The sequence below is a fragment of the Balaenoptera acutorostrata genome, chromosome 11 (assembly GCF_949987535.1).
Source record: "Balaenoptera acutorostrata chromosome 11, mBalAcu1.1, whole genome shotgun sequence".
In the NCBI taxonomy this organism is placed as follows: Eukaryota; Metazoa; Chordata; class Mammalia; order Artiodactyla; family Balaenopteridae; genus Balaenoptera; species Balaenoptera acutorostrata.
In genome coordinates this window covers 101215546-101229644 of record NC_080074.1, presented here as the reverse complement: position 1 = coordinate 101229644, position 14099 = coordinate 101215546, and the positions used below count along the sequence as shown (strand labels likewise).

General features: G+C 46.6%; 1 protein-coding gene across 1 annotated transcript; it reads left to right on the top strand.

Annotated features, from left to right (window-relative positions):
* Window positions 1-8399: 8399 nt before the first annotated feature.
* LOC114236301 (uncharacterized) lies at window positions 8400-13375 on the top strand. The gene is made up of 5 exons (XM_057557567.1): window positions 8400-8450; window positions 11016-11328; window positions 12204-12260; window positions 12383-12656; window positions 12976-13375. The coding sequence occupies exons 1-4, from the start codon at window positions 8400-8402 to the stop codon at window positions 12430-12432; spliced, it is 471 nt and encodes a 156-aa protein (XP_057413550.1). The 3' UTR covers window positions 12433-12656; window positions 12976-13375.
* Window positions 13376-14099: the final 724 nt, after the last annotated feature.

Sequence of the window (14099 nt, the reverse complement as noted above, 5' to 3'; positions counted from 1 at the left end):
CAATTAGGTCTAAAAATGTACTTGTAAGGAATTCACAGTAAGAAGGGTCTGAAGGATTCCAGGGACCCCCAGTAACAGCCATACTGGGGGCCCCATAACTCAGGAAGGGGACATTGCCCAGGACCCAGGGCACTCCAGAGCCCGACCACCTCTCGGGTGGGCTGCCTCTTTTTCTGCTCTTTCTGGGCATCTTCCTGCTTCTCCCCCCTCTACCACAAGGCCCAGCCCAGCCCCAGCACACCGGTGTGGGCACAGCCCTGACACCAAAGCCCCATCAAGGACCCCTGGCCAGTCTGTGGTGGGGCTGCCCTCAGGTGGGTGCTCATGCTGGACCACCCATCCATGGCCAAAGGAGACAGGGCCACATGATCCAGGACAGTATTTCTCAGAAGGGGCTGTGAGCCGGAGGTCCTATGGTATATCCCAAATCCCGAGGATACCTAGCCGTCCAGGAGCCTTAGTTCACCCCCAAGGCTGGCCTGGCCTCACCTGACCCCTGGGGAACTGCCTCTCCTGGAAGTATCCCTATGAACAGAGGGGAGGGTACCCTTCCCGAGTCTGAGAGCCAGAAGAAATACCTCTGATATTTGTTACAAGGGAGAAGGTCCAGGTTTATAAATACCTGACTACAAAGGGCCCACACAGGCACAACCCAGCTTCCTGCCGCCTCTGCCGCCACAGCCCCTGGCAGCCACCCCACTTGGTGATGTTGCCAGGACTCCAGCAGTGGTGGAAGTATTTGGAGATTCTGGGCAATCCATGCACACAAAAATAGAGAAAAGTAAACCCCAGAAACAGCGTGGGATTTTAAATCAGAAACTTCTAGATTTTATCTCTACATCTGCTACTTACTAGCTATACGATCTTAGGCAAGTCATTTAACCTTACTGAGCCTCAGTTTCTTCATCTGTGAAGTGGGAGTGACAATACCTAATTCACAAGGTTGATGTGAGAATTAAAAGAAAGAATGCGGATGACAGAGCACAGATGACAGATGCTCCTCAAAAGACTGCCCCCCTTTCCCGTTCCCTCTCCCTGCACTTTCCTCCTGTCTTTCCTGCAATAAATTCCCTCCACTTAAGTTAACCAGAGTCAGTTTCTGTTGGCTAAAACCAAGCACACAGACTGACAGAGCCTGGTAGAAGCCAGAAAACTTGCTTTCCCAGCCTCCTTTGTAGCTAGGTAGCAGGCATGTGACCTAAGCTCCACCCACCAGAGGAAACCACCTGAGGTTTAAAATTGGGGAGGTGAAGAAAGAGTGTGAGGAAGCAGGTACCAGTGGGGCTGCATCTCCTGGTGAAGAAGGAGATAGAGGCATGGGGGTCTGGGACTTGCTGGAGAGGAGGTTCCAGTGTCTGGGGGACCAGTGTTGGCCATACTAGATGCACTGCCCATGACCAGAGATGGACACAAGCCTTCGCTGATCTAGTTAGAGATAGGGTCTGTGTAGCCTGCAAGCTGGGTTCTCTGGTCCTCCTGGAAGTTCCCTGGGAATCAAATATCCTAAAATAAATTCCTTTTCTTACCAAAACATGAATGAGTTTTATATTTTGCAACTAAGAACACTGACACACACACACACACATAAACTACCTGATTTATTTTATTTCAGTCTTAATGAGGTATAATCAACATATAAAATTGCAAGATATTTAAGGAGTACATCGTGGTTATTTGATATACATATACATTATGAAAGGATTCCCCCTATCTAGTTAATTAACACATCCATCACCTCACATATTTATCTTTTGTTTTTTTTTGTTTTTTTGTTTTTCGGTAAGAACACTTAAGTTCTACTGTCTTAACAATTTCAATTATACAGTACATTGTTATCACCTGAAGTCACCTTGCTTTACATTAGATCCTCAGACCCTATTCATCTTATAGCTGAAAGTTTGTACCCTTTTACCAACCTCTCCCTATTTCCCCACCCCCCACCCAGGCCCTGGCAACCACTTTTCTACATTCTGTTTCTATGAGTTTGACTTTCATTTTCTTTTTAAAATTCTACCTATAAGTAATAACATGGAGTATTTGTCTTTCTCTGTCTGGCTTACTTCACTTAGCATAAAGCCCTCAAGTTCCATCCATGTTTTCACAAACAGTAGGATTTCCATCTTTCTCGTGGCTGAATAATATTCCATTGTATATACATCTTCTTTATCCATTCATCCATCAGTGGACACTTAGGTTGTTTCCACATCTTGGCTATTGTGAATAATGCTGCAATGAACATGGGAGTGCAGATATCTCTTTGATATCCTGTTTTCCTTTCCTTTGGATAGATACCTAGAAATGGGATTGCTGGATTATATGGTAGTTCTATTTTTAATTTTTTGAAGAACCTTCATACCATTTTCCATAGTGGTATAGTGGTTTTAATATCAGCATAATGCTGGCCTTATAAAATGAGTTTGGAAGTGTTTCTCCTCTTCTATTTTTTAGAAGAATTTGAGAAGTATTTTTATTAATGCTTCTTTAAGTGTTTTGTAGAATTCACCAGTGAAGCCATTTGGTCCTGGACTTTTCCATCTTGGGAGGATTTGATTACTGATTTAATCTCCTTACTAGTACTAATTGGTCTGTTCAGATTGTCTGTTTCTTCATCATTCAGTCTTGATAGGTTGTATGTTTTTAGGAATTTATCCATTTCTTCTAGGTTGTCCGATTTGTTGGCATATAATTGTTCATAGCAGTCTCATGATCCTTTGTATTTGTGTGGTCATTTGTATCAGTTGTAATGTCTCCTCTTTCGTTTGTAATTTTGAGGTCTCTTTTTTTCTTGATGAGACTAACTAAAGTTTTGTCTATTTTGTTTATCTTTCCCAAAAAACAGCTCTTAGTTACATTGCTCTTTTTAATTGTCTATTTAGTCTTTATTTCATTTATTTCTGCTCTGATCATTGTAATTTCCTTTCTTCTACTAACTTTGGGCTTAGCTTGTTCTTAGTTCCTTGGGGTATAAAGTTAGGTTGTTTATAGGAGATCTTTCTTATTTCTTAATGTAGGCATTTATCACTATAAACTTCCCACTTAGAACTGCTTTTGCTGCATCCCATGAGTTTTGGTATGTTGTATTTCCATTTTCATTTTTCTCAAGATTTTTTTTCTCTTTCAATTTCTTCTTCAACCCATTGGTTGTTCTGCAGCATGTTTGATATCTACATATTTGTGAATTTTCCAGTTTTCTTCTTATAATTGATTTCTAGTTTCATACCATTGTGGTTGGAAACAATGCTTGATATGATTTCAATCTTCTTAAACTTATTGACTTGTTTTGTGGCCTAACATAAGATCTATCCTGGAGACTCTTCCATGTGCATTTGAGAAGAATGTGCATTCTGATACTGTTAAATGGAATGTTTTGTAAATGTCTGTTAAGTCCATCTGGTCTAATGTGTAGCTCAAGTATAATGTTTCCTTATGGATTTTCCTTCTGGATGATTTATCCACTGTTGAAAATGAGGTAGTGAAGTTCCCTACTATTATTATATTGCTGCCTATTTCTCCCTTCAGGTCTATTGATATTTGCTTTATTTATTTAGGTGCTCCCATGCTGGGTACATAAATAGTTACAAATGTTATATCTTCTTGTTGGATTGACCCCTTTGTCTCTTGTAACAGTCTTTGGCTTAAAGTCTATATTGTCTGATATAGGTATAACTATCCCTGCTTTCTTTTGGTTTCCATTTGCCTGGAATATCTTTTTCCATACCTTCACTTTCAGTCTATATTAGTCCTTAAGGTTGAAGTCAGTCTCTTGTAGGCAGCATATAGTTGGTCTTGTTTTTTATGGCATTCAGCCACTCTATATCTTTTGAGTGGAGAATTTAGTCCATGTACATTTAAAGTAATCATTGATAGGTATGGACTTATTATTGTCATTTTGTTAATTGTTTCCTGGCTATTTTGTAATTCCTTTGTTCCTTTCTTCTTCTCTCACTCTTTTCTTTGGTGATTTGATGATATTCTATAGTAGTATCTTTGGAGTCATTTCTTTTTATCTTTTGTGTATTTACTATAGGTTTTTGCTTTGTGATTACCATGAGGCTTACATAAAACAGCTTATATTTATAACACCCTATTTTAAGCTGATAACAACTTAACTTTGGACACATACTAAAGCTCTACATTCTTACTTTCCCCACACATACATTTTATGTTTTTGATGTCACCATTTATATCTTTTTACCTTGTGTAACCATTAACAAATTAATGTAGTTATAGTTATTTATAATACTTTTGTCTTTTAACCTTTATACTACATTTATAAGTGATTTACCCACCACCATTACATTCGAGTATTTTGAATTTAACTATATATTTACCTACACCGTGACATTTATACTTTCATATGTTTTTCTGTTACTAATTAGTGTCCTTTCATTTCAGGTTGAAGAACACCCTATAACATTTCTTTTAAAGACAGTCTAATGGTGATGAACAGCCTCAGCTTTTGCTTGTCCGGAAAACTCTTTCTCTCCTTCAGTTCTGAAAGACAAGTTTGCTGGGTAGTAGTCTTGGTTGGCAGGTTTTTTTTTTTTTCCTCTTTCAGCACTTTGCATATATCAATATCATGCCATTCTCTTCTGGCCTGAAAAGTTCTGCTGAAAAATCTGCAGGTAATCTTATGGGGATTCCCTTGTATGTAGCAAGTATTTTTTTTTTTCCTCTTGCTGATTTTACACTTGATCTTAGCCAAAAGGACGAGAAGCGATCCTCTTTCTGATTTTAAAATTCTCTCCTTGTCTTTAACTTTTGACAATTTAATTATATTCTGTCTCAGTGTGGGTCTCTTTGGATTCATCTTGTTTGGAACTTTCTAGGCTCACTAGATCTGAATATCTGTTTCTTTCCCCAGGTGAGGGAAGTTTTCAGCCATTATTTCTTTGAATAAACTTTCTGCCCCTTCCTCTCTCACTTCTCCTCATGGAACTCCTATAATGCAAATATTCCACTTGATGGTGTACCATAAGTCCCTTAAGCTATCTTTACTCTTTTTTATCCTTTTTTCTTTTTGCTCCTCTAATTGGATGGAATCCACTGTCATGTCTTCAAGTTCTCTGATCCTTTCTTCCACTTGATCTAGTCTGCTGTTGATCCTCTCTATTGAATTTCTCAGTTCAATAATTGAATTCTTCAGCTCTGTGATTTCTGCTTGGTACTTCCTTATATTTTCCTATCTCTTTGTTGAAATTCTCACTTTGGCCATGCGTTGTTCTCCTGACCTCATTGAGCATCTTTATGACCATTATTTTGAACACTTTATCAAGTAAATTGATTATGTCCACTTGTTTATCTTGTTCTCTTGTTTGAAACATATTCTTCTGTTTCTTCATTTTCCTTGACTTTCCATGTTGTTTTCTGTGCAACAGTCAGAACAGCCATCTCTCCCAATCTTGACAGGCTGGTCTCAAGTAGCAGATGAACTTTATCATTCAGCTCAGCCTGAGTTCTTGGTTGTCTTTCAAGACTTTGTGATTGTCCAAGTTGATTTCTTTGTTCTCCATGGCTTCCAGTAGTTGAGGGTGTGCTAAGAACTGTCAGTGTCCCAAAGTGGAAGATCTCAGTCTGCAGATCTAGATGCAGACTGATTGGAAGCCAGACGCTGAGGCAACAGTTTTTTAAGATATGCAAATAGGAGTCTTCAGGCAAAGACTGGGAGATGGGCATTTCTGTCTGCTCCCTCTGCACTAAGCCTTGGGGGTGGGGGGGTGTAACTCATTAAGAACTATTGCTTTGTTTGCTATAGCCTTGTGGGCCCCATGGATGCAAGTCCCGTTGACTTTCAGAGCTAGGTGTTTTGGGGGGTCCATCCCCCAAAGGTGGAAATCTTAAAAAGTTGGGGTGCAAGATATTACATCCAAAGCCTTGGCTCCTCAGGGAGACACTGGGGGTTGAACTCCCTCCTGACTGCACGGCATTGTGTAGGTTGGGGTTTATGGCCAGTGTGTCTCAGCCCTTCCTACCCATTTTGATTTGAATATTTTCTCATTCATCCAATGTGTAGAAGTCACTCAGCTGATTTCTGGATTTTTTGGTGGAATTTCTCCACACGTCACTATAGATTTGCTGTATTTGTGGGAGAAGGTGAGTTCAGGAGTCTCCTATATCTCCATCTTGGATTGGTTTTTTGGGTTTTGTTTTGGTTTGGTTTGGTTTTTTGGTTTTTTGGCCACTTGGCATGCAGGATCTTAGTTCCCCGACCAGGGGTTGAACCTGCACCCGCTGCAGTGGAAGTGCAGAGTCTTAACCACTGGACCACCAGGGAAGTCCCAGTACCTGAGTGTTTTAAATACAGTCAGTCATACTGCATTAAATTTCACCAATGTGGGGTTTATTATAAAATATCCACTTTAAAAACTCCTAGGATCCACAATTGTCTCATTTGTTAGGAGCCTCTGTTTTCCTTGTCAACTGTCTCTGAGATCAGATATACCAAGGAAACACAAAGAGATTGGTCTGCTTAGAGCAGTGGGGATAGAGGAAGTCTGGGTGGGGTTGTGGGGTTCAGTGGGGTTCTTCAGAGAGGGTGGCAGGTTTTGGACACATGCACACATACATATATGTATATGTATGTATATAAAATGTACTGTCTGCCTCTCTGTTTGAGGGGGATCTTTATTGGTTTTGTTCATTAATGTATCCCAAGAACCTAGAACACCTGGAACACAGTAGGTGCTCAAGAAACATGTATTGAATGGGGAATGAATTTATTCAGCAGATATTATTTTAAGCCTACTCTTCACCAGGCCCCATGCCACCCATGTCTACACAAGGAAGACAGTCACAGTCCTTGCATTTTGAAGCTTACAGTCAAGCTTCTTACCTGCTAAAACTAAGACATGTTGAGAAATGAATGAAGGTAATGTGCTCACCTTCCCAGGGAATGTGGGATCTTTACAGAGAAACTTTTTAACCCAAAGAGTGACCCTTGAACTTCAGGATTTCAGCCTGGCTATTTCTGGGCAGGGCAGCCTTCTGGGTACATCTCAGATTACACCTACAAGGCTACCCCACCCACATAGCCACCCTGCCAGAGCCTGACGGCAGAGAAAGGAGTCCTTAAGCGACTGCCCTCCTTCCTTCCTCCTTGTTAAGATGACTTCTCCAGTAGTCAGGCCCCCAGCAGCAAACAGAGAGAAAGGGGTGATCAGGGAGAGTTTGGTGGAGGGGTTAATCACAGAGGGGCAGGTGGGGTTGAGAGAAACCAGCCAGGATGGTGAAGCCCCCTGGGGTGCTGACCCGAAGCCAGAAGACAAGGGAGCCCAGGAGAAGGGGTCCACAAAGGTCAGCCTTCTAAGGTGCAGAGCAGGTGGGGAAGGTTGGAAGGTCTGCAGGGGCAAATGGAATACCCAGCACATTCTCTTTAACTTCCTTTGGTCAGGCTGGGAAACTGAGGCACGAGAGTTAAACCTGGGGGTCTGTACCCCATCCCAGATGTGGGCCTGAGGGTATCAGAACAGGCAGGAAAAGGCACAACAAGTACTCTTCAGTTCGGAGGACAGAGAAACAGCAGTGTGCTTGTCTGACTGTCACCACGGCAACCACACTGAGCTGCCTTCCAGGCCCAAGTCCAGGGAATGGCTGGCAGTCACTTTTTCCATCACCCGCCCATTCCATTCCCGTCCCTCTTTCCTTCCTCCTTGGCCCCAGACAGAGTGATTTCCCATGATGCATCCATTCCCAAGGAGAACAATGGATGGCAGCTCTGGGCGGAGGGTGGAGCACTTGGGCAGGGGCAGAGATTGGGGTGGGAGAAGCAGAGAGATGCCAGAAAACTCAGAGTGAAGTGGAGAGGACTGGGGGGGGGTGGGCTGTGATATGACCTGGGGCACACAGTCCAGAACTCAGGTTCCCAGACTCCAAGCCTATCACCCAACATGTGCACCAAGTATCCAGAAGAACACATAGTAGCCAAAGACACAGAAAAGGCTATCAAGCTGGGAGATGGCAGATGTAACTACTTCAGGGCAGAAGGCAACACTGAAAAAGAGGGATAACAACATGTCCCAGAGGAGGGGGGGGAAGCAGTCACTCACCCAGCTCACTTGTCATGATAACACAGTCTACTAACACCTGGAGAAAGAGGATGGAAGTGAGGGTTCCCTAAGGTTCTTGGGCTGCCAACACAGTTGGTTGGTGTTCAAGGGTTCAAGGGTCCCAAGCTCCAGGTGACCACCAGCTCAGAGGAGCTGACCACCCTGCCCAGAACCTTTGAGAAATGAACATGACTGGGTGGGCAAGAATGCTGGTGCCTGGTAAGGAGCGAAATCCTGTAAACTGCGACAGGGGCCAGGAGAGGCTGAGCAGGGACCCTGCTCCCTTTCTTGCATGGGAGAATTGATGCAAAGTTTCCGAGACAAGCTGCGAAGCAGCTCCCACACGTGACGCAGATGGTCCCATTAGAAGAATATGGGACACTCTTCAAAGCCAATCAGAAGACAGTGAGTTCCACATCAGAGGCTTGCAAACACGGCAGCACCCGAAAATCACACAAGCAGGTTCTTAAAAATAGAGCTTCCTAGGGCCACCTCAACCTTACGGACCCAACCATTGGAGCAGCGGTGCTCAATCTCAGCTGCATACGAGGATCATCCCGACACCCAGGGGGACCTCCAGATCTATTCAATCAGAATCTCCGGGGTGGGGGAAGACCTAGGCATCAAGTCCACTGAGTATCAATGTATGATCAAGGCTGAGAATCACAGCTCTGCAATGGGCTGGGATCTGTGTGTTTAACATGCTCCCCAGCTTGGGATTCTAAAGAACCCCAAGCAGGCCTCACTCTGTTGGCAGGTATTTGGGAAGCTCTGCTAAAGGCAACGTTCCCCAAAGCAGTGAGTGTGGTCCATCAAACTGAGCAGGGGGAATGGTGGGGGCCGGAGACCAGGTCCTGGGGCCATAGTGAAACGGAGTAGGTCCCTATGTTCCCTGCCCCCCATGTCCTCAGCCTGCCTTTTGTCTGTGGAAAAACTTTAGCCAAAGAATAAATTTAATCAGAGAAATGAGAAAATGCAGAAGCAAAGGAAAACAGTCAAAGGAGACCAAATAATAATAATTTAGTCATTAAGCAAAGTCAAGGACCTTTAGCTCCTCCTCAAGGGCTATAGATAATATTCTGAGCCATATCCTGTGAGCTGTCTTATAGATACTGAAACCTCCACCAGGTGGAAGAAGTGAACTACATGATGACCAGGCTGTAGCCATGACATAAGCTGCCACAATTCTGAGAACTGGCCTCAAGGAAATGGGAACAAACCAACCCTGGAACTGAAGACTGACTGTACTTAAAACAATCAAGATGATGCTGGTCACACCGCCTCATGATTAATTTCAAGATGACTGCCAGAGCTGACTGTGCTGTTTCTGCATTAGCCCCCTCCCTCTGTCTACAAAAGCTCTTGCCCCCTGATTGATGGGGCGGGGCAGGGGGGAATTCAGTCTTTGGACAGGTGTCCACCCTCCCCCCCACCCCCCAGGGTTGCCGCATCCAAAATAAAGCAAACTCTTCTCTCCAACAGCCTGGCCTCTTTATTGGCTTTTGAGCAGCGAGCAGCCGGACCCCACTTTTGGTTACAATAGGGATAGCCAACGACTGGACAAGAGTGATGCCCAGCGCTTCTCTTCTGCACTGTGGCACGTGGGAAACTGCAGAACTGAGGCCCCAGCAGGAGGGGCAGGGCTTCCCCCACCCCAGCACGGAGCTAGCTCTCGGTTTAACGCTATGCTCTTCAGACACCCTGAGAAGCAAACCATCTGCAGCATACTCCGGTGATGAAATAAAATTCAAATTTTATGGTAAGACAAGAAAAATTTAAACATAAAAATTTTCTTTGCCCATCTGGGATTCCTCCCTCCTCGTGTGTGTGTGTGTGTGTGTGTGTGTGTGTGTGTGTGTGTGTTGCATCTGCATTAACCCGATCTCCTTTGGAGATCACATTCTTTCTTAATCTCATAAAGGGTCACAACTGCTTAAGAGATAACCTTCCTTCTTAGTCTTGTAAGAGGCCACGATGACCCATGACCACGCTTTGTATGAGTGGATCTGGATTGTGTAAACTGTCAATAATACGTCATTTAATATACAGCCCTCTCTCAAAACTTACGTAACTGTGCTTTGACCTCTAACAGGCCAAACAGTTCTCAGAGCTTTCTGAGAGGCTGTTCCCAGGTTATAACCGTCAGTTTGGCGTGAATAAAACTTCCCATTTCTTTCTTAGATCGACTGGTTAATTTCTGTGTCAACACCTGGACCTCAACAATATTTGAAGTCAGCCTCATGCATACGGCCTCTTAAGTCAGGGAGTCTGGGTTTAACTCCCACACTATACTTCCTAGCTGTGTGATGTTGGGCAGGTTACCTAACTTCTCTGAGCATGTTTCCTCAGCTGCCATATGGCGATAAGAATAGTATCCATGTCTTAGTGCAGTGGTGAGAATCAAACAATTAATCCATTGAAGAACACTTGCAACAATACCGGGCATGCAGTAAGCGCCCCATAAAGATGAGCTATGAGACACATATATATACATATATTATTTATTATACATTACGTCTGACTATGCGCCAGGCACTATTTTAAGCACTTTCCATGGCCTGGTGAGCAGGAGGTCCAGACCCAGGAGCTCGGCCTCCTCTCTGAGGCCTTTGGACAAATCACCTCCCTGCCTGGGCCGGATCTCCCAAGCGAAGCCAGGGCCCAGGCTCCGCAAGGCCTCGGGCATCTGTGACCCCCGAGGTGCTGAGCCAGACCCTCTCTGGACACCGGGCACCTGTCAACCTGCAGCCGGGACCAGGGTTCCTCTTCCTTCTGACTTAGTCTGGGAAGAGGCGAAAACAGACGGCACGCCAAGGTACAGAGCCGGCTTTCTGCGTGTGGCTTTGGCATGAGGGCGAGTTTCTCCGCGCCGCCCGCAGCCCACCCGGCACCCGGAGCATCCCAGAGGGCCCGGCCGCCTCGTTGGGAGCGGTTCCCCAGGGAACCACGCCCCTCCACCCCCGCCCGCAGGAAGGGCCACCGCCCAGCCCGAGCCCCCGGGCAGCGCCTCCGCCGGCTCCCGAGCTGGCACCCGCCGCCCTTGGATCAGCCTGGGCGCGCCCGGGCCCAGACAAGCACGAAGTCTCCTCCCGCAGCCCCGGCCCCGAAGGAGAAAACGCCGAGCGCTGGGCCCAGCGCGCCCCCGCTTTGGGGAAGCCCGGGCCCGGCCGGCGGCAGGGCGGCGCCCTTGGGGGCCCTCCCGAGGGTCAGCTGCGGGCGGCGGCCGGGGCGCGGCGGGCGCGGGAAGCCAGAGGACGGCTGACTCATCTTCCTTCCCGCCGCCGTGAGTCACCCACCTCCCCCGGGACCCGCTCCCTCTACCCCCCCCACCGCCCCCGCCGCCCCGTGGCGCCCCCTGGCGGCCGCCCTGACTCCCCGCTGCCCCTCCCAGCGCTCTGCGCCCGCCCCCTGCCAGCCCCCGCCCCGTGGCCCCGCCCTCCTCACCCCTACGCGTCTCCACCTTCTGAGCTGAGGAGCTGCGGAAGCCTTTTGTGCTTAGTTTATACATTTAATTCATACTCACAGCCACCCTGGGGGAGGCAGTTGCCATTATGCACCCATACTCAGAGAAGGAAATGAAGGCTTAAGTTATGGTGTAATGACAATTTTTTTAAAAAATATTTATTTATTTATTTTTGGCTGCGTTGGGTCTTCGTTGCTGCGAGCGGGGGCTACTCTTCGTTGCGGTGCGTGGGCTTCTCATTGTCATGGCTTCTCTTGTTGCGGAGCATGGGCTCTAGGCGCGCGGGCTTCAGTAGTCGTAGCACGTGGACTCAGTAGTTGTGGCTCGCAGGCTCTAGAGTGCAGGCTCAGTAGTTGTGGTTCAAGGGCTTAGTTGCTCCGCGGCATGTGGGATCTTCCCGGACCAGGGCTCGAAACCAGTGTTCCCTGCATTGGCAGGCGGATTCTTAACCACTGCGCCACCAGGGAAGTCCCTGTAATGACAATTTGTACACCACTTAATTGTTTAGGCAGCACTTTAATTCCACAGCAATTGGGGAATGAGGGATTATCCTGCCCCTTTACAGATCAGCTAACAGGTAAAGTCCCAGGAAAAGTAAATGACTAGTTCAAGGTTGCTGGGACCCAGGCCTCAGCCCCCAAGCCCTGGGGCTCTTTCCATTTTCTCAATGTCATCCCCCCTCTCCCTTCCTGCAGGCAACCCATGTGACTCACGGTTGAACTCAGCCCACATCCAGATTCCAGCACCGGTGAGTAAGTTACCCTGCTGGATGCTTTTGCATGAGAACCCACCTAAACAAATCCCCCTGCTGGGAAGCCAGCTCTGTGGGGCCGCGATTTCTTTTCCTCTGTTTTATTCACCGCTGTCTCTCCAGTGCCTAGAAGAGTGAGTGTCTACATTTCATGGAGCTCCGTAGATGAATGAAACCTCTCTGCCAAAGAGGCCAGGCAGCCCCAACAGGCCTCAAGGAGATGGAGAGAGGGACTTCCCTGGCGGCCCAGTGATTCAGACTCCGCCAAAAAAAAATGGGGAGACAGGAAATGAAGGGTGGTGGAGGGGTCAGTTCTGCTCCCAAACCTCTCCTGGAAGAAAAGATGCCGCCTAGGGCTCCTTTAGCTGCCGGTCTTCATGCTTCATACCCTGTCCAGGTCAGAAAATTCTTCCCCAAACCTAGCCTTGATTTTATTCTCACATTCCCTACATACCTGACGGGCAGTAAGTGAGGTTTGCATCCCCCTGGCTCCTCATGGCTGCTTCTAGAAGTGTCGTCCCACCACCACCCCTGCCACCCCTGTATAAACATCCTTGAGGAATCTGGGCGATCAGCTTTAGCTCCCGCTCCCCTTCTTCCTGGTGCCCCTTCTTGCTGTTGTCCTCTGGCCTCTTGGCCACTTCCCCTCCTTCCCTGAAGACTCGGCTCCTGGCTCTATGCTTGCTCTCCCCGTGACTCTGCTCTCACTCTGCCAGGCCACATCCACGTGGGAGGACCATCCATCACCATAGCCTCTGATCCTGCTCCTCTTCCTCCCCGATGAAGGAAATTCTGATTCACGCTACAACATAGATGAACCTTGAGGACATTATGTTAAGTGAAATAAGTCAGTCACACACATACAGTGTATGATTCCACTTACATGAGGTCCCTACTGTGGTCAAATCCACAGAGACAGAAAGAAGTGGAACCGTGGTTGCCAGGGAATGCGGGGCCGGGGGGACGGACATGGGAAGTTGTTGTTTGGTGGGTACAGAATTTTAGTTTTACAAAATGAAGAGTTCTGGAAATTGATTGCACAACAATGTGAATGTACTTAACACTACTGAACTGTAAACCTAAAAAAATGGTTAAGATGGTAAATTTGGCATTGTGTTGGGGGTTTTTTACAATTAAAAATAAGAAAAACATAAATTAGCTGGCATTTCTCTCCTGCTTTAAACCCTAGAATGGCTTCCTATTATGAGAATAGAATCTGAATTCCTTACTTGGTCTAGAAAGCCCCGATGACTTCTACTCCTCTGTCACCCTCACCTCTGCTCTGGGTCCCCTGTTCAGCCGCACCAGCTGCCTCTGCGTACCCAGACCAGGCTCGTCCCTCCCGGAAGCCTCTGTCTCCACCTTTTCCCATGGCAATCCCCACCATTTACTCTGAACTAACATGCTCAGGTTTTCCCTGGCCAAACTATCTGTAGATTTCCCCATTTTTCTCTGTCGCTGTCCCCTTTATTTCCTTCAGAGCACTTTTCTCAGTTTGCAATTACAGGCTTATTTGTTTACTGCCTGTTTCCTGCTGACATGACCACCATCGCTGCCATCACCTCCAGGCACTAAGCCCCAAGAAGTCAGGAAGCAGAGCTGTCCGATCCCCCTCTACCCCAGCACCCAGTACAGGGTGCTGGACACACACTCAGTCCCTCCCACATCTTTGCTGATGAATGAGTGAGTCTCTGGCTTTTTTTCTCGGTGTAGCAACAGCACAGTGAGAAGCAGGCATTCCTGGAGTTAAATCCCAGCCTCACCACTTACTAGCTGTGTGTCATGGGGCAAAGTACTTTCATCTCTCTGAACTTCAGGGGTTTTGGGGTTTTGTTTTCTG

Coding starts and splice junctions, on each gene's coding strand:
- LOC114236301 (XM_057557567.1), top strand. CDS start 8,400: ATGGTCCCATTAGAAGAATATGGGACACTCTTCAAAGCCAATCAGAAG. Junction 8,451..11,015: donor TCAAAGCCAATCAGAAGACA/GTGAGTTCCACA, acceptor CCCCGCCCGCAG/GAAGGGCCACCGCCCAGCCC. Junction 11,329..12,203: donor TCATCTTCCTTCCCGCCGCC/GTGAGTCACCCA, acceptor CCCTTCCTGCAG/GCAACCCATGTGACTCACGG.